Here is a 20413-nt window from a genome sequence, read left to right as displayed (position 1 = left end):
GGCCAAAACAACTGTTTAGAACATTTTTAAAAAGAAGGAACGCACCGGTGAGCTCAGCAACACCAGAAGACCACGGAAAACAACTGTGGTGGATGACCGAAGAATTCTTTCCCTGGTGAAGAAAACACCCTTCACAACTAGTGTTGAGCGAACTTCTGTTTTAAGTTCGGCGTCTAAAGTTCGGCTTCCGGTTAGCGGAGGATCCCGATATGGATTCCGAATTCCGTTGTGGTTCGTGGTAGCGGAATCAATAATCGGCCATTATTGATTCCGCTATCACGGACCACAACGGAATTCGGAATCCATATCGGGATTCTCCGCTAACCGGAAGCCGAACTTTAGACGCCGAACTTAAAACAGAAGTTCACTCAACACTATTCACAACAGTTGGCCAGATCAAGAACTCTCTCCAGGAGGTAGGTGTATGTGTGTAAATGTCAACAATCAAGAGAAGACTTCACCAGAGTGAATACAGAGGGTTTACCACAAGATGTAAACCATTGGTGAGCCTCAAAAACAGGAATGCCAAATAAGAGTTTGCCAAACGACATCTAAAAAAGCCTTCACAGTTCTAGAACAACATCCTATGGACAGATGAGACCAAGATCAACTTGTATCAGTGATGAGAAGAGTATGGAGAAGGAAAGGAACTGCTCATGATCCTAAGCATACCACCTCATCAGTGAAGCATGGTGGTAGTAGTGTCATGGCGTGGGCATGTATGGCTGCCAATGGAACTGGTTCTCTTGTATTTATTGATGCTGTGACTGCTGACAAAAGCAGCAGGATGAATTCTGAAGTGTTTCGGGCAATATTATCTGCTCATATTCAGCCAAATGCTTCAGAACTCATTGGACGACCCTTCACAGAGCAGATGGACAATGACCCAAAGCATACTGCAAAATCAACCAAATAGTTTTTTAAGGGAAAGAAGTGGAATGTTATGCAATGGCCAAGTCAATCACCTGACCTGAATATGATTGAGCATGCATTTCACTTGCTGAAGACAAAACTGAAGGGAAAATGCCCCAAGAACAAGCAGGAACTGAAGACAGTTGCAGTAGAGGCCTGGCAGAGCATCACCAGGGATGAAACCCAGCGTCTCGTGAGGTCTGTGCGTTCCAGACTTCAGGCTGTAATTTAATGCAAAGGATTAAAAAGTGAAAGTTTGATTTATGATTATTATTCTGTCCCATTACTTTTGGTTCCTTAACAAGTAGGAGGCACATATGCAAACTGTAGTAATTCCTACACCGTTCTCCTGATTTGGATGTAAATACCCTCAAATTAAATCTGACAGTCTGAATTGTGACAAGCTGACAGTTAGAATTGTGTTGATGTCCCAATATTTATGGACCTGACTGTATATTAATGACTGTCTGTGCCATTCCGCAAATTTTGGAACGCACACAGACTCTATCCGTGTTTTGTGGATCCGCGGTTTGCGGACCTCAAAACACACAACGGTCATGTGCATGAGGCCTAAGAAATAGATAAAATGTTCTGTTCATTTATCCAGCCATCAATGTCTGTTTCTCACTAATTAAACAGTTTCTCCCATCCATGACAAGTACAATGACTATTAGTACTCTGCTTATCCTGTTAGTAACTGATGCTGTATTCTTTATTTATATGTGATATTTGGGCTAATGCCCTCACCTCCCAGCAGGCCTCCAGAATAGGGACTCTGTCATGATTTGCATGGGTAAATGATAATATTGGCTAATCAATTTATGACATATGTTGTCATCTGCAGCTGGTCATAATTTGGAACTTCTAGAGCCATTGGTAAAATTCCAGGTGGGACTGAAGAAACTGAATCTCCATGAAGAAGAGCATGTACTTTTAATGGCTATCTGTATTCTTTCACCAGGTCAGTGCCAAAGAGTGGAAATTTTCCATATATTAAAGGGCTTGTCAGCCCCTGTTCACCTGGCATTTGTACATCATAGAGGGGTATGCACTGCTTGGGACCCCAAGCAGAAAACCAAAGAGCAAACCCACACAATAGTGGTTTCTGCCCTGAGGGACCCAAGCGATTCATGGTCAGCTGTTAAAGGGAACCTGTCACCTGGATTTTGGGTATAGAGCTGAGGACATGGGTTGCTAGATGGCCGCTAGCACATCCGCAATATCCAGTCCCCAAAGCTCTGTGTGCTTTTATTGTGTAAAAAACCTGATTTGATACATATGCAAATTAACCTGAGATGAGTCCTGTACGTGAGATGAGTCAGGGACAGGACTCATCTCAGGTTAATTTGCATATGTATCAAATCAGTTTTTTGACACAATAAAAGCACACAGAGCTATGAGGACTGGGTATTGCGGATGTGCTAGCGGCCATCTAGCAACCCATGTCCTCAGCTCTATACCCAAAATCCAGTGACAGGTTCCCTTTAGGCCTCTTTCACACTACAGTATGTCCATTTCAGTGTTTTGCGTTCCGTTTTTCACGGATCCGTTTTTCCATTTTTTTGTTTCCGTTTTGGTTCAGTTTTTCCATTCCGTTTTTCCGTATGGCATATACAGTATACAGTAATTACATAGAGAAAATTGGGCTGGGCATAACATTTTCAATAGATGGTTCAGAAAAAAACGGAACGGAAACGGAACACATACGGATGCATTTCCGTATGTGTTCCGTTTTTTTTGCGGACCCATTGACTTTAATGGAGCCACGGAACGTGATTTGCGGCCAAATATAGGACATGTTCTATCTTTCAACGGAACGGAAAAACGGAAATACGGAAACGGAATGCATACGGAACACATTCCGTTTTTTTTGCGGAACCATTGAAATGAATGGTTCCATATACGGACCGCAAAAAACGGACCGCAAAACGGAAAAAAAAAACGGTAGTGTGAAAGAGGCCTTAACCTGAATGTCCACCTTGTAATAATAAATTTCTGCTGCAGCAACTACTGACTGCTGGAAATGTGTATGGCCAAGGAAAACTCCCCACATAAGATATCAGCCAATCTCTGGTTGTTCCAGGATGCAGTTCCAGTGTTTTCTGAGAATATTTTATTTTGTTGCGATAACCCCTTTTAAATATCGTACAGATGTAGCACAGCTTGTCACAAAATGTCAAAAGTGGTTTCCCAGGGCAATGTAGGTTAGGCTCAATTCATCTCACATTTACAGTGTGATTGCTGCATCCATAATGACAGGTTTTATAAAAGATATCACATAATCTACCCCCCATCAAGTGAACACCGTAAAAAAAGACATTTAGAAAATCATTCCAGCATAAAGTAGACATATAGTGAATGCTAATTTAATTTTTTTTATGAAGTATCACTATCTGTCTAAAAAGCTGAGAAATTCAAATTTTAAAACATTTCAGTAAATTTGGGATTTTTTTTAAATAAATTAAAGTAAAACATATTGACTCAAATTTACCACGGACATGAATTTCGATGTGTCACGAGAAAACATTATCAGTAGGGATGAGCGAATTTCATGTTATGAATTTTTTTTGCGCTTCGTTTGGTGTTAAAAGCAGAATTGCGTTATGGATTCCGTTGCCACGGACCATAACGCAATTCCATAACGGAATGCTTTTAGAGGCATTCCGTTATTCATTCCGTCATAATAGAAGTCTATGGGATGCATAACAGATCCGTCCCGTTTCCGTTATGCAGGAGAGGACTCCCCGTCCCGTGTCCGTTATGCAGGAGAGGACTCCCCGTCCCATTTCCGTTATGCAGGAGAGGACTCCCCTGCATAACGGAAAACGAGACGGATCTGTTATGCAGGCCATAGACTTCTATTATGACGGAATGAATAATGGAATGCCTCTAAAGGCATTCCGTTGTGCATTCCGTCATGGAATTGCGTTATGGATTCCGTTGCCACGGACCATAACGCAACTCTGCTTTTACCACCAAATGAAACGCAAACGAATTTCAAAATATCAAATTCGCTCATCTCCAATTATCAGAATCGCTTGGATAAGGAAAACCATTCCAAAGTTATTACCATGTAAAGAGGCACATGTCAGATTTGCAAAATTTGGCCCTGTCAAGGAAGGTGAAAAATGGCTGTGTCCGGAAGGGATTAAATATTTATTCAGTTTTCTTACCATGATATTTTACTTTTTATGTGTGATTTGTAGATCGTCCAGGGGTCCAAAACAAAGCACTTGTTGAAGCAATCCAGGATCACCTCTCCTCTGTTCTGCAGACTTACATCCTCTGCAAACATCCACCCCCAGGAAGTCGACTCTTGTACCCGAAGATGATCCAGAAACTGGCCGACCTGCGCAGCTTGAATGAGGAGCATTCCAAACAGTATCGCTTCATCTCTTTCCAGCCGGAGCACAGTATGCAGCTCACTCCACTTGTAATGGAGGTGTTTGGCAATGATATTTCCTAAATTGACTTTCATTTACAAGGGAGCGTAAATGAAGTAAAGTGTAAAAACTAAGTTGGGTCGTAATTATGTTTTCTGCTATCGGAAATGACTGGGTATCTTGAGAGATAATTAGATGCAGTTTTATATAGGGCATGCTGTTCAAGACCTATCTGGAGAAGATAAAATGGATGGTTAACTTGCGTTCTGTAATTTTGCTACAAAAAAGGGTACATCCCCTTGTCATGCTGTTGATGTAATGCATGAATATAAGAAGCTTTGCCATGTTGTGTGCCTTTTAGACAGCAAATGGCACACTTTGTTAGCCTTTATAAGCATTTTTGCGTACAAAAGCCATTGTTTGCTAGATCTGAAACTTGACAATTGCGTGTGCCAAATTCTAAAGGGCTCTACAAGCCTTAAAGTCTTTAAAATATATTTTATAATGTAAATATATCTAGAAAATAATTAACCAAAGTACGTTCCCTTATGTGTGTGATGAAACTGAAGACAGAGAGGTGGACCTACTTGTCCTCTTGTGGGCAGATTTATTGTTTGCTGCTGAAGTCGGGTCTACTGATCTCATGAGGCAGAGATTATTACAGTTTCTTTCTTCATATTTCCATGTTCACATCTTGCAGAAATTTCTTCAACTATAAATCCGTCCTGTACATCTGAATAGTCCATGGTTTGTTTTTCCTCAAATCTCATTCAGATCTACGGAACGGTTGCAGAAATTTTTGCAACAAATTTGCCTCACATCAACACCTTTTATGTGGATGCCTAGTGTGCTTTCACACATGGCAGATTGTGTTGCAGACGAACATTTTCTAGTGACTGAATGGGGGAGTTTGGGCAGGAATCACATGGATTTCTGCAAGCTGCATTCAATTGAATCACAGAACATTTTGCCACATGACAAGGCAACCCAAAGTTAAAGGTGTATTCCCATCACAGACAATGGGGGCAGGATATGGCTAGGATATGCCCCCATTGTCTGTCTGATATTTTCAGGTCCCACCTCTGGGACCTGCATCTACACCGAGAACAGAGCGGGGAGATCGGTGGCTGGAGGAGCCCGGGTTTCCCGGGGTCCAGCCACCGCCAAGTGCTCTCCCCATACAAGTGAATGGGAGCACACCACTCCCATTCATTTCGATGGGGGAGACGGAAATAGCCGAGCCAGCGCTCGACAATATTCGGCAGCCACATAGAAATGAATGGAGGGCGGCTGCGCATGCACAGTGCGCCCTCCGCCACCTTTCCCTGCCCCTTTCTCAGTGTAGGTGTGGGTCCCAGAGATGGGAATATCCTAGCGCTATGTCCCCATTGTCTGTGATGGGAATACCCCTTTAAGTCATAAGAAAAGTGAAGCCTGATAGGGCAACCTAAGAAAATAAATCTCTCAAGTTTTGTAGGTCTTGAGATTTCTGTGGTGTTTATAAATTAGGATCAGTAATTGATATATTTTATTGGGTTTATAAGTAAATGTGAGAAAATGTATATTTTCAGATTGCAAATATATTTTAATATATGCGCCTTTTGAAGGAAAAAAGAAATGTCCATATTTTTGCTATACAATAGTCAAATGCTGCTGTACACATGACACTTGAGCTTGACCAACAGATAATGAGGAATGTTGGGAGTCCTGCCTGCCTAAAACACTTTTGACATCAAAAGACAGAATCCTGTCAGTAATTCAAAATTGGAATTTTATTCCGATGTGTGTGTGCTCACACATGGCAGATTTGTTGCAGAAATGTCTGTGACTGTTCCATACAGCTGAATGGGGTTTAAAAAACATTAATGCGCATGTATATTTATATGTATGGACTGGACTTTCAGAAATATCTGTCAAGTGTGAACATGCCCTAAAGAATAAGATCACATTTTATGCAAATAAAGTACGAGTAAGGCCTCTTTCACACGGCCGTTTTTTTTTTTTTCGTTTTGCGGTCTGTTTTTTGCGGTCCGTATACGGTACCATTGATTTCAATGGTTCCGCAAAAAAAATGGAATGTACTCCGTATGCATTCCGTTTTTCCGTTCCGTTTTAACATAGAACATGTCCTATATTTGGCCGCAAATCACGTTCCGTGGCTCCATTAAAGTCTATGGGTCCGCAAAAAAACGGAATGCATACGGAAGTGCATCCGTATGTCTTCCGTATCCGTTCCGTTTTTTGCGGATCCATCTATTGAAAATGTTATGCCCAGCCCAATTTTTTCTATGAAATTACTGTATACTGTATTTGCCATACGGAAAAACGGAACGGACAAACGAAACGGAAACAAAAAACGGAACAACGGATCCGTTTAAAACGGACCGCAAAACACTGAAAAAGACATACTGTCGTGTGAAAGAGGCCTAAGACTTACCCCTTATGCACTCAGCACAGCAGAACCTGCTTGTACTACATATCACTACAACAGTAGAATGTAAAATGCCCATACAATGCTTCTAGGAGATAAACTTGTACATATGGCAAGTAATGAGACTTGACAATTTAGAATTCTACTAAATCAAACAAAAAAAATCTTGGAGGCATGCAGTGGTGCAGTATGGGCATATATACCAGCATGAGTTTCATACTACGCCTCTGTACAGCTTGGAGACAGACTCTGTACATTCTGCAGATGTATGCATAAGTTCTTATTGTATACTCTCAAATACCTGATTTTATGGGGGTTTTTCATGTGATTTTACAGAACAATGCCAAAAATAACCAAAAAATAAAAATCAGCATGTGTGAATATGTTCACATTTTCTTACAATTGTTTGACCGCAAGCAAGGATCTGGTGTTGACTAGAACACGACATATATATAATAATTATACGAATTTTATTCATAACATTTTCCACATATATTTGACATCTTTTCTTCACTAGTACATAATTATGGATCACGTGTGTAGATTTCCCCTATCGTGCTGTTATACCAATCGCTGTCTTGTTTTAGCACCAAATCCCAGCAGGAGCCTATTTAGAAGGAACATTTTATGGATAAGGCATCTGTTCTAACTCTCTCATACCAGTTATCTTGCAGAATGAGCATTCGAGGTCTTGCTGTCTATGTGTAATAACACTATTATAGGTAATTCATCTTTTTGAGTGGGGGATTTGTTCCGTTCTTTCAGTGGACCCTTTGACACTCTTTTATATCATTGCAGATGAGTGATAACTTGTATAAAAGGAAGCACTAAGTGGGGCTATTTCTCTAGTGTGTACTCTAAACCTCCATTACGTGTATTTCACCTATAGCTGGAGCCTGATGTATGAAATGCAGCAGGTGTTTGTAGTAAATATAAGTTATTCTTTAATCTTGTGTTCTAGCCATCAGTAGAGTCTTATCTGTGACTCTAAGTATATCCCTCTTGAACTTTGATCAGTTTTAGAGAGTACTATATGGCAATTTTTCAGTCGTTGAACCTATGGTCCACATCATCTTATGTAATGTGACAACTTTTCAGCAGTACAATGCAAGTCGAAAAGATTTTACAAAACCACATTATACACTAGGGAATAAATCTGCATAAACTTAAGGGCATCCTGTGGATTTTTACATCCACGGCATGTCCTATCTGGTGCGGTTTTCGTCCGCCTTTGCTTTTGATTTCACTCACTGCAATGTGTAGTTTGAAATCCGATGCAGTACCACAGTGCAGCACAAAATACTGCCCCAGCAGAACCAGATACCACAGTGCAGCACAAAATACTGGCCCAGCAGAACCAGATACCACAATGCAGCACGAAATTCTGCCTTGTCCGAACCAAATACCACAGTTCTGCACAAAATACTGCTTCTGCAAATCCATATACCACAGTGCAGCACAAAATGCTGCCACCTGCGCCACAGTATGAAACTATATCATCGTCCTGAGCATGGCAATATACTTGAATTCAGGAGGGCAGCTGCGGCCTCTGGCCAGGTGCATAAGTGCCCTATGCTCCTACATTAATTAATGCTGAGAGCATCAAATCTTTGCCTGGCTGGTAGCCAAGAGAAGGGTTTGGGTGGCCTTCTGGGCATCTGCCCCCCCAGGAAATTTCCCTTTTAAGGTCTATGCCCAGTCTGCTTATGTTTCAAATAGCATGTACAAGGCACAGGCCAGCAATTACAGGAAATGAGTGATGATCCGCTTTGTCGTTATTCACATGCGGATCCTGTTGCCGTTGCATATTGTGGACTGGGCAACATGGAGTTACAAGTTATTTTTTTTTTTTTGAAGAGTTTTATATTGAATGCCTATCCTTAGGAAAGGTCATCAATGCATGATCACCGGTGGTCGTGTGGGCGCCCTTCCACCAATGGTTTTCATTAGCTCTGGCACCGGAAATACACAGCTCCGTCCACTGTGCAGTGGACGGAGACCCCTGAGGAAGCCAGCATTGTCTGGCGATACGTGTGGGCCGTTCTTACCTGCATCCCATGTCCCCCGTCCTGTGTAATTGATAAGTATTGTGTACTATTTGATGTTTTATTTACTCATTGTACATTTTGTTTGGCGGCATATGTGTGTTCCCATTTGTAACTTGTGTGTTGCAGGTGTATGTGGTGGGCATATATTGTAGTCCACACACAATGATATAAATTGTATACAATGATTTTAATCTTTTGAGGTGCAGCCTTGTTTGCGGTAGTTCTTTTCTTTTGTTTTTTATGGTCCGCTACTAATACCGTGGCTTGCACTCTGCTATATCTATTGGGTGTGCCCCCTGATTATGCTTTGTAGTACTCTGTAAATGTTAAGTGGGTGCTTGCCATGATGGATTTATTGTGCTAGAATGTTGTTCATTTGATCAGATTCACACGTCCACGTTCTGGACTCCAGATATTGGACTGATCATGGGTGTAATGAACAGAACTCACAGTATCACCAGGATGTATAATTCTACAGGTTTGCGACCTGCAGTTGGATCAGGACACATGTCTGCATCTGGATGTGTGAATCAAGCCATAGATGGCAAAATCTACATTCTAATTATTTTTAATATTGTTCAGTGCCAAGAAATGGTCATGTCATTTAGTATGGAAGAATGAACTCCAGCTTGACATAAACATATTATATACATCTGCCAATGACTAATCAAAAACAGTAATAACTATGGTCGCGTAGTAATAATAACTATGGTAGCTCATCATTCTCATTCATGTCTATTGGCATTGTTCTGACAACTCTAACCTTGCACAGCAGATCATACTATTCACACAGAAAGTCCTTCAGTATACCTAATACCTTCCCGTGCTGCCTTCATCACACTGAAAAGATGTCTATTTCATGCCATTATGCTGAAGTGCTTTATATGCAAGCAAAACTTACATTGTTTGTACAAATGCAAAATGCATCTTACAATCCAGGAAGAGCTTGCTGTTCTATTTGTGTGTAAATGTATTTTTCTTCTGGTAAACTTACTGTGACAAAAAAATAATAAAAAGTCTATTTTGTGTATTAGATTGTATATGTTCTAATGTTATGCACTTTATATGGGAAAGAATGACTATATATTATAGATGTTTTAATTCTGGTTTTAAAAAAAATAGAGCGTTTTCTTTGCTTTTTGCAGCTCTGAACTCTTTTAATGCATTGTGTGTAAATGTCAGATTCTCGTTAAAAGCCTAAACAAACAGCAAAAGGGAAATGACATGCCGCTGTATGTGCCTTGTTGTTTATAATAAACGGTGTTTAGTTTGTGGCTTTATTCTCTTGTCCTTTGTACTGTATATCTCTGCATAGTACCAAGTTAGAAATTAATTAAAGAGGTTATCCAGGAATAAATACTTTTTGCCTAATGCCTGCAGCCTGCCTCTGCTAAGAAAAGAATCCTATTTACCTGCGCCCCGCCGCTCCAGTCCTTCATGCTGGCTCCTGTGTGTCCCTCTTCCGGTCCTTGGTTTGTTTACTTCCTCCCTGACATGGGTATGGTGACCTGCTCTGCTGCAGCATACCACTGGCTTCAGTGGTCACATCTCTTATAACCACTGAAGCCAGGATTTGCAATGTATTGGCAATGTACCTCACTGCGAAAAAATTTCCAGTGGACCGATTGCCTTTTATATGTAGTGGGCTAATGTCGATCGCAGTTAGGTGTTAAGAGTGTGCTGTGTCTGACTCCATATAAAGCAGTTTCCCTATATAGAGTCATCCTTCAGGGTATCCCCAAACACTGTTAGCATTCTAATAGTGTATGGGGATACTCCTGTATATTTAAAGTGTATTGGAGTATTCAAAAATAAAAGTTTGCATAATGGCAGTGCTTTTGTTGGACAATCATAACTCTAGGGAAAGCACATTTCTTCAAAGTCTTTTTCAGCCATATTATTCCCTGTCTTAGCTCCACAGCTAGGTGCATTTCACTTAGAAGCAGAGGGTATATCCCTTCTGTGAAATCTGCCAGCACTGTACTGTGGTGATGTCCTTATCCTTACTTCCCACTATGTTTGTTTTCAGCTTTTGAGACCACCAAACAAATAAGGAGGGGGGAATCACATTTACAGAAAGACAGCAGGCTTCTGTGAATTCAGAAGCAGTTTCTTTGATCAGGCCCAGGATCTCAGCTAGCTGTGACATACCCCCACTTGCTCTCTGACATCTCTGTAACTAAGGATGGATCTTGCTGACAACAGGCAGTAGACTACAAATTAGGTATAAGTGAGACCCCTAGTGGCCATGACTTTGTTTTTCAGCTGAATGCAAAAATGTACTATTTACACTATTGTCAATTAAATGAAATTTTGTGAAAGTACTGTGACTTTAAAATGTATTCAGTCTCTACTTTTAAATTATTACCAGCAAAAGTCTATTTTAATTAGTAATCACAAAAATGTAATTGAGCAAAATAAGTTACAATTTACAAATTGTATCTCTCTCTTTATACATATACAGTGGGGGAAATAATTATTTGACCCCTCACTGATTTTGTAAGTTTGTCCAATGACAAAGAAATGAAAAGTCTCAGAACAGTATCATTTCAATGGTAGGTTTATTGTAACAGTGGCAGATAGCACATCAAAAGGAAAATCGAAAAAATAACTTTAAATAAAAGATAGCAACTGATTTGCATTTCATTGAGTGAAATAAGTATTTGAACCCCTACCAACCATTAAGAGTTCTGGCTCCCACAGAGTGGTTAGACACTTCTACTCAATTAGTCACCCTCATTAAGGACACCTGTCTTAACTAGTCACCTGTATAAAAGACACCTGTCCACAGAATCAATCAATCAAGCAGACTCCAAACTCTCCAACATGGGAAAGACCAAAGAGCTGTCCAAGGATGTCAGAGACAAAATTGTAGACCTGCACAAGGCTGGAATGGGCTACAAAACCATTAGCAAGAAGCTGGGAGAGAAGGTGACAACTGTTGGTGCGATTGTTTGAAAATGGAAGGAGCACAAAATGACCATCAATCGACCTCGCTCTGGGGCTCCACGCAAGATCTCACCTCGTGGGGTGTCAATGGTTCTGAGAAAGGTGAAAAAGCATCCTAGAACTACACGGGAGGAGTTAGTTAATGACCTCAAATTAGCAGGGACCACAGTCACCAAGAAAACCATTGGAAACACATTACACCGCAATGGATTAAAATCCTGCAGGGCTCGCAAGGTCCCCCTGCTCAGGAAGGCACATGTGCAGGCCCGTCTGAAGTTTGCCAATGAACACCTGAATGATTCAGAGAGTGACTGGGAGAAGGTGCTGTGGTCTGATGAGACCAAAAAAGAGCTCTTTGGCATTAACTCAACTCGCTGAGTTTGGAGGAAGAAAAATGCTGCCTATGACCCCCAAAACACCGTCCCCACCGTCAAGCATGGGGGTGGAAACATTTTGCTTTGGGGGTGTTTTTCTGCTAAGGGCACAGGACAACTTATTCGCATAAACGGGAAAATGGACGGAGCCATGTATCGTGAAATCCTGAGCGACAACCTCCTTCCCTCTGCCAGGAAACTGAAAATGGGTCGTGGATGGGTGTTCCAGCACGACAATGACCCAAAACATACAGCAAAGGCAACAAAGGAGTGGCTCAAGAAGAAGCACATTAAGGTCATGGAGTGGCCTAGTCAGTCTCCGGACCTTAATCCAATCGAAAACCTATGGAGGGAGCTCAAGCTCAGAGTTGCACAGAGACAGCCTCGAAACCTTAGGGATTTAGAGATGATCTGCAAAGAGGAGTGGACCAACATTCCTCCTAAAATGTGCGCAAACTTGGTCATCAATTACAAGAAACGTTTGACCTCTGTGCTTGCAAACAAGGGTTTTTCCACCAAGTATTAAGTCTTTTTTTGTTAGAGGGTTCAAATACTTATTTCACTCAATGAAATGCAAATCAGTTGCTATCTTTTATTTAAAGTTATTTTTTCGATTTTCCTTTTGATGTGCTATCTGCCACTGTTACAATAAACCTACCATTGAAATGATACTGTTCTGAGACTTTTCATTTCTTTGTCATTGGACAAACTTACAAAATCAGTGAGGGGTCAAATAATTATTTCCCCCACTGTATACAGTATACATATATTTATTATAGAATATTAGAGATGACAGGAGTTCTTAAAAACTCAATTTGGCAACTTCGCCTAAGTTAGCCAAGAGATTTTGATTTGTTACAAATTCATTTGTCACAAATCACTATAAATCAGGTATACCAAAACCATACTACCTTAAGGAACAGCCATACGAGGCGGCTGTGATGCAGGTAAGTTGCGGCCATCCTGCTGTGAAGAACGGTGTGGCCAATTAGCCCGCAGCTGCCTTTTATTTAATAATGAAGACCGCACCGTCCTTAATTTTTAATGGCTGCACTGCACCTTTAAACAGCGACTGTTGCTGTTATGGGGTTCAGCTGGTTAGGTGGGGGACAATATGCATATTATTGATGTTCTGGCCTGCAATCTCCTGCAGTTTATTTGACAGTAAACACAGAATATTAATCAGCTTCTCCAACCCCAGCGCTCTCCTGCCCTACAGGTGGGAGCTCTTCTTCTGCCATCTGCTTTTCTTCCTTTTCCACATCATCCAATATCGATGAGAATACATCATGAGGAACATCCAGCTCCTCCTCTCTCTGCATCTTGCTGACTTTTCTAGGGCATGGAGACTTTGAAGGATGATTTGGAAGAAATAAATCCAGCAAAAGATTAGGATGGTCATCATTAAGACCTGGTCCCCCTAAGGGGTGCAGACTGGATGGTATTGGTTGGCACGCTGGTAGTGGAATAATAAAGGCTTTCATCTTATTGGTATTGATCTACATATCTTAGTTTACGGTTGTAGGAAGAAGTAAATGTAGGAATAAATATATAAAACTGACGCAGAATAAGTCTCCCTGCACTCTTCCTATACTCTCCCTGCAGTCTCCCTCTCTAATATTCTTCTATTAATAGTTTTTAGCAACACTGTCTCTAGTACATGAGCGCTTGCCATTTCTCTCCCTATGTTCAACTCACAGGACAATGATACAGACCTCACAAGATGAGGGTTTTATAGGGCTGTGAAATCACAGGGGATGGCTATCTGCGGATTGGCTGGCTGCACGGCATTATCAGTGATTCCGGGGATTCTCACTTTCACTTTGTAACATGTGCAGCCACCATTTTAGGAAAAACTGATTCGGTACCATGAAGCATGAGAAAATTCTGATTTGTTGTGAATCAAAGTTTTCCTAAACTTTGGACAGAATTCCATTTTGAATGCTTTGCTTCACTCAATACTAATTATTAGTATATATTGCGCAGGGAAAGTACGCATTACTCCGAGGGTTTTGCGAGGAGATAGGACTAATAGACGTCTGGCGATGGCTTTATGGCAACAAACAGGTGTTCTCTTGCTTTAGTAAAGCATATAGTGCTATGTCCAGGATTGATATTGTCTTGGCCAATGGTGAGATGCTCGATTCCATCCTAAAAATGACATACGAGATCCATGGCATCTCCGATCACTCACCGATTTTACTGGTGATGAAGACCGGACAACAAGCTGGTATTATTAGATCATTTAGATTGAACGAATACTGGTTAACCATATTAAATGCCTCTGTAGGGATCGATAAAGAACTCATACAATTTTGGCAAGAGAATATTGGTACAACACATGTTCACTATGTTTGGGATGCCATGAAGGCGTTTATCCGTGGGCTTTACTTTTCCAGAATAAAAAGGAAAAAAAATGAATTTTTTGAAGAGCAAAAAAAGCTGGAAGCAAATATTGCATACCTGGAGGGTTGTATTCGAATACAGCACGATGCGAGCACACGCTCTAAGTTAAAAACGGCCAAAGACCACTACATAACCTTTATGAGGAAAAAAGCTCAGCACCAATTATTTTTCATGGGGTATAAAGACTTCTGTGAGGGTGGCACCCCGGGCAAGTTATTGGTCTCTATTATAGCGAACCAAAAGCCCCCCCAAAAAATTAGACAAATACTGTCGGGTGATGGGCGCAGATTGGAAGGAGGAGTGGAGATGGAGGGAGAATTTTTAAATTATTTTGGTAATCTGTATCGCTCCGGAGTGACGGATACAGAGGCCAAGATAGACGATTTCCTAGAACAGGTTAAGATCCCGGTGCTGTCGGATGTGGCCTCGGCCCCCTTGAGTGCCCCCATTTCCTTAGATGAGTTACAGGCGGCTTTACATGAGACTCGGGGCTCCTCGGTGCCCGGAGCGGACGGACTACCGTTTGGCATATATAAGAGCCATGCAGGGGTACTCCTGCCTGGGCTGCTGCAGGTCCTGAATGAATCTAGCAAATGTGGAAAGCTGCCCCCGTCTTTGACAGAGGCAACGGTTACGCTGATCCTTAAGAAAGGGAAAAATGGTAACAGAGTTGAAGATTACCGCCCTATATCGCTGCTTAATGCAGACTACAAAGTAATTGCAAAGGCCCTCTCCAATAGATTAAAAAAAGTAATAACTGGCCTAGTCCATACAGATCAGACAGGGTTTATCCCTGGGCGACAGATTCAGACCAATATACGCCGGACCATTCTTAACATTCAGATTGGAGGGGGGGAGGACCGCTCCATCCTGTCACTAGACGCCGCTAAGGCGTTTGATAGGGTGGAGTGGTCCTTCCTCTGGCGCGTCATGCACAAGATGAATCTGGGTCAGGAATTCATTGGATGGGTCAAATTGCTATATAAAGAAGCAACAGCCAGAATTAAGGTTAATGGGGTGCTTACCCCAGCCGTCTCCCTAAAACGGGGGACACGGCAGGGATGCCCCCTCTCTCCACTCCTCTTTTAAATTTTCATGGAACCCTTTGCCTGCAGGATACGGGCTGAATCTTGTATAGTGGGGTTTGGGGGGAGAGGGACGGATGATAAGATCTGCTTATATGCAGACGACGTGCTGCTTTACCTGAACGACGGATGGAGAAGCGTCCCAGACGTTATGCGGATAGCAGAGGATTTTGGTAGAGTTGCTGGATATGAGATAAACTGGACAAAATCTGTTCTCTTCCCCCTGAACCGGGTGCCTCCCTTGAATGATCTTAGGGTTAGAATTATTGCTCCAACAGATCACTTAGACTATTTAGGGATAAAAATTAGTAATACCCTTAGGGACTATAATATACTAAATATCACCCCTCTAGTCGGTAAAATACGGGAAAAAATAAGGGTATGGCAGAAACTTCCGCTTTCACAGATTAATAGGATCGCTTTGATTAAAATGGTTCTGTTGCCCTGGATATTGTACACGGTTAGTTCCTGCCCTGCCTGGATTGACGATAGTGTTTTCAATTTGATTGATCGACTGATAAATGACTTGATATGGGGCAGAAAAAGGGTCCGTATTAAGCTACAATACTTGCGAATGGCCGCAAGTGATGGCGGCCTAGGCCTGCCCCATTTTCAAATCTACTACTTGTGCTCACAACTACAGTGGTGCGTCAATACTGGGGATGGAGTATTATTATCCCATATTTCAGGGCAAAGTCAACAGCATACATATAACATATTTAGTATATTGGAAGCCGGACTTCTGGAGCGTGCAGATATTTGTTGCCCCATCCGGGCCGCGCTACAGAAGACCTGGAACAAAATCAAGGTACTTATCCAGGCCCCCCAAATTCTGGATTTCTCCCCGCTATGGGATAACCCTGCGTTAACAGAATTTCTGATACTAAACTAAAATGATTATTGGACTCGAAGAGGTATCACGTTATTTTCACATATATACACGAAAGGTAAAATTAAATTAATAGGGGAACTGTTTCAACAGACACCAATAACTGCACTAGAACAATACAGATATTTTCAACTACAACACGCATTAGCATGCACGCTTAAAAATATACCCTCTATAGCAGCCACTCAGAGGTTTTTATTACTTTGCTACAATATAGTCGGAAGTAAAGTCAAGATTTCACTATTATATAGGAGATTTATTGAGGAACTAAGTACGGTCACTAAATTTAAAAGTGTAGATAAATGGAAGGTGGATATAGGGGAATGTAACTCTTCACAATGGTGGGAAATATATCAAAATATTAAGAAGGCTTCGCCTTCAAAAGAACACCGGATGACACAATTCAAAATTATACACCGTTTATATGTTACCCCGAGTCTTCTATCCAAAATGTATAGCAACAAGGGACAAGAATTCAGTTGCTTGAAATGCTCCCTGGTAGCCGCAGGGTTAGTACATATGCTGTGGGACTGCCCAGTTATTAAGCTCTTCTGGGACAGTATATTCCAGGCGATGGTGGTACAAAGTGGGAATAGCCCCCCTCTTACTATCCAAGTAATGGTGCTTGGACTTCTCCCGGCTGAGTACAAAAAAAGATCTACCAAAAATGAACAGGCTTTTTGGCTGAAGGGATTGTTATTGGCCAGGGTAATAATCATGAGACAATGGGTGAAAGACAGGCCGCCATCAATAAATGAATGGCAAAGCTTAATGACACGAATAACAGATTTTGAGGGTATGAAACGGCGCGGGGTGAGCTATGCCACAGAAATGGCATATAGATAGGGGAAATGGCGAGAATGGAATATCCTGACTGGAACTGATGATCACCCATCTGTGGTGGCCACGTTCTAATACCAAACAAATAAATTGTTGTGCATTCTTAAATAATGAATATCAACAGAACATTCCATATTACATAGGATTCGATACTATGAAGGTTTGAAAAATACCTAATAGAGGGGCATGAGCGCCCTAACGCCCCTCGTGGCGGCCGTACCAGGCCAGGTACGCTGGGTGGGGGGATGCACGGGGGACTTTTGGAACGCAGGGGCAGGGATGGGTTTTGGTTCTGCTACATGTGACAGAGAAGTGATATTAATTGATGGTACCTTGGGACTTAGATGCCTTATATGTATATACGTTGTTTAGTACCGACGCGATGTATTGCTTTAAATGTACCTGTTATATGTACCCATCCGCTGTGACCAGATAGCCTTTTTTATATTGACTTTGTTAAGAAAAACAATAAAGATACTTTATAAAAAAAAAAAAAAAAAAATTATTAGTATATATATATACACTGCTCAAAAAAAATAAACGGAACACTTAAACAACACAATGTAACTCCAAGTCAATCACACTTCTGTGAAATCAAACTGTCCACTTAGGAAGCAACACTGAGTGACAATCAATTTCACATGCTGTTGTGAAAATGGGATAGACAACAGGTGGAAATTATAGGCAATTAGCAAGACACCCCCAATAAAGGAGTGGTTCTGCAGGTGGTGACCACAGACCACTTCTCAGTTCCTATGCTTCCTGGCTGATGTTTTGGTCACTTTTGAATGCTGGCGGTGCTTTCACTCTAGTGGTAGCATGAGACGGAGTCTACAACCCACACATGTGGCTCAGGTAGTGCAGCTTATCCAGGATGGCACATCAATGCGAGCTGTGGCAAGAAGGTTTGCTGTGTCTGTCAGCGTAGTGCATGGAGGCGCTACCAGGAGACAGACCAGTACATCAGGAGACGTGGAGGAGGCTATAGGAGGGCAACAACCCAGCAGCAGGACCGCTACCTCCGCCTTTGTGCAAGGAGGAACAGGAGGAGCACTGCCAGAGCCCTGCAAAATGACCTCCAGCAGGCCACAAATGTGCATGTGTCTGCTCAAACGGTCAGAAACAGACTCCATGAGGGTGATATGAGGGCCCAACGTCCACAGGTGGGGGTTGTGCTTACAGCCCAACACCGTGCAGGACGTTTGGCATTTGCCAGAGAACACCAAGATTGGCGAATTCGCCACTGGCGCCCTGTGCTCTTCACAGATGAAAGCAGGTTCACACTGAGTACATGTGACAGAGTCTGCAGACGCCGTGGAGAACGTTCTGCTGCCTGCAACATCCTCCAGCATGACCGGTTTGGCATTGGGTCAGTAATGGTGTGTGGTGGCATTTCTTTGGAGGGCCGCACAGCCCTCCATGTGCTCGCCAGAGGTAGCCTGACTGCCATTAGGTACCGAGATGAGATCCTCAGACCCCTTGTGAGACCATATGCTGGTGCGGTTGGCCCTGGGTTCCTCCTAATGCAAGACAATGCTAGACCTCATGTGGCTGGAGTGTGTCAGCAGTTCCTGCAAGACGAAGGCATTGATGCTATGGACTGGCCCGCCTGTTCCCCAGACCTGAATCCAATTGAGCACATCTGGGACATCATGTCTCGCTCTATCCACCAACGTCACGTTGCACCACAGACTGTTCAGGAGTTGGCAGATGCTTTAGTCCAGGTCTGGGAGAAGATCCCTCAGGAGACCGTCCGCCACCTCATCAGGAGCATGCACAGGCGTTGTAGGGAGGTCATACAGGCACGTGGAGGCCACACACACTACTGAGCCTCATTTTAAATTGTTTTAATGACATTACATCAAATTTAGATCAGCCTGTAGTGTGTTTTTCCACTTTAATTTTGAGTGTGACTCCAAATCCAGACCTCCATGGGTTGAAAAATTTGATTTCCATTTTTTAATTTTTGTGTGATTTTGTTGTCAGCACATTCAACTATGTAAAGAACAAAGTATTTCAGAAGAATATTTAATTAACACAGATCTAGGATGTTATTTTTGTATTCCCTTTATTTTTTTGAGCAGTGTATTATGAAAATAAAAAAACAACAGCACTTGTTAGTGGAGTGGTGGGTGCAAATCATCCCAGACTGTCACCTCTAGGTCCAAGTATCAAAAAATGCAGAAAAGAGGCAGCACTCCAAATAAGGTGAAGGGTGGTGAACCCAAAAGCAGTTGAGGTGAATGAAATTGGGCACACCACCCTTCACCTTATTTGGAGTGCTTTTCTGCATTTATACAATGACCAAAAATATAAATGCAACACTTTGAGTTCAGCTCATGCAAAATGAGAGCAAAACAAAGATCTGAAACATTTTCTACATACACAAAAGACCCATTACTCTCAAATACTGTTCACAAATCTGTCTAAATCTGTTAGTGAGCACCTCTCCTTTGCCGAGATAATCCAACCCACCTCACAGGTGTGGCATATCAAGGTGCTGATTGGACAGCATTAATATTGCACAGGTGTGCCTTAGACTGCCCACAATAAAAGGTCACTCTCAAATGTGCACAGTTTTGCCTTGCGGGGGAGGGGGGGCACCATTTGCCTCACGCAGGGCAACACATCTCTGTCGCATAGAGTTGATCAGGTTGTTTATTGTGGCCTGTGGAATGTTGGTCCACTCCTCTTCAATAGCTGTGCGAAGTTGCAGAATATTGGCAGGAACTGGAACACGCTGTCGTATACGCCAATCTAGAGCATCCCAAACATGCTTAATGGGTGACATGTCTGGTGAGGATGCTGGCCATGCAAGAACTGGGATGTTCTCAGCTTCCAGGAATTGTGTACAGATCCTTGCAATATGGGGCCGTGCATTATCATGCTGCAACATGAGGTGATGGTCGTGGATGAATGGCACAACAATGGGCCTCAGGATCTCGTTACGGTATCTCTGTGCATTCAAAATGCCATCAATAAAATGCACCTGTATTCGTTGTCCATAACATACGCCTGCCCATACCATAACCCCACCGCCACCATAGGCCACTCGATCCACAATGTTGACGTCAGCAAACCACTAACCCACATGAC

General features: G+C 42.2%; 1 protein-coding gene across 6 annotated transcripts in view; it reads left to right on the top strand.

Moving 5' to 3' along the window:
• The window catches only part of VDR (vitamin D receptor), a 227083-nt gene extending 212907 nt beyond the window's left edge, over positions 1 to 14176 (top strand). For 5 of the 6 annotated variants that reach the window (XM_040425878.1, XM_040425881.1, XM_040425880.1 and 2 more), the window contains 2 exons: positions 1757 to 1873; positions 4119 to 5366. In XM_040425878.1, the coding sequence (XP_040281812.1) occupies positions 1757 to 1873; positions 4119 to 4378 (377 nt within the window). In that variant the 3' untranslated portion in view covers positions 4379 to 5366. Of the gene's footprint in view, positions 1 to 1756; positions 1874 to 4118; positions 5367 to 14164 lie in introns of those variants that run through there. The other variant, XR_005777732.1, reaches the window with a different exon arrangement.
• The last annotated feature ends 6237 nt before the right edge of the window (positions 14177 to 20413 follow it).

The sequence above is a fragment of the Bufo bufo genome, chromosome 3, assembly GCF_905171765.1.
Source record: "Bufo bufo chromosome 3, aBufBuf1.1, whole genome shotgun sequence".
In the NCBI taxonomy this organism is placed as follows: Eukaryota; Metazoa; Chordata; class Amphibia; order Anura; family Bufonidae; genus Bufo; species Bufo bufo.
The sequence above is the reverse complement of the archived record's forward strand: the minus strand, read 5'-3'. Positions and strand labels throughout refer to the sequence as shown.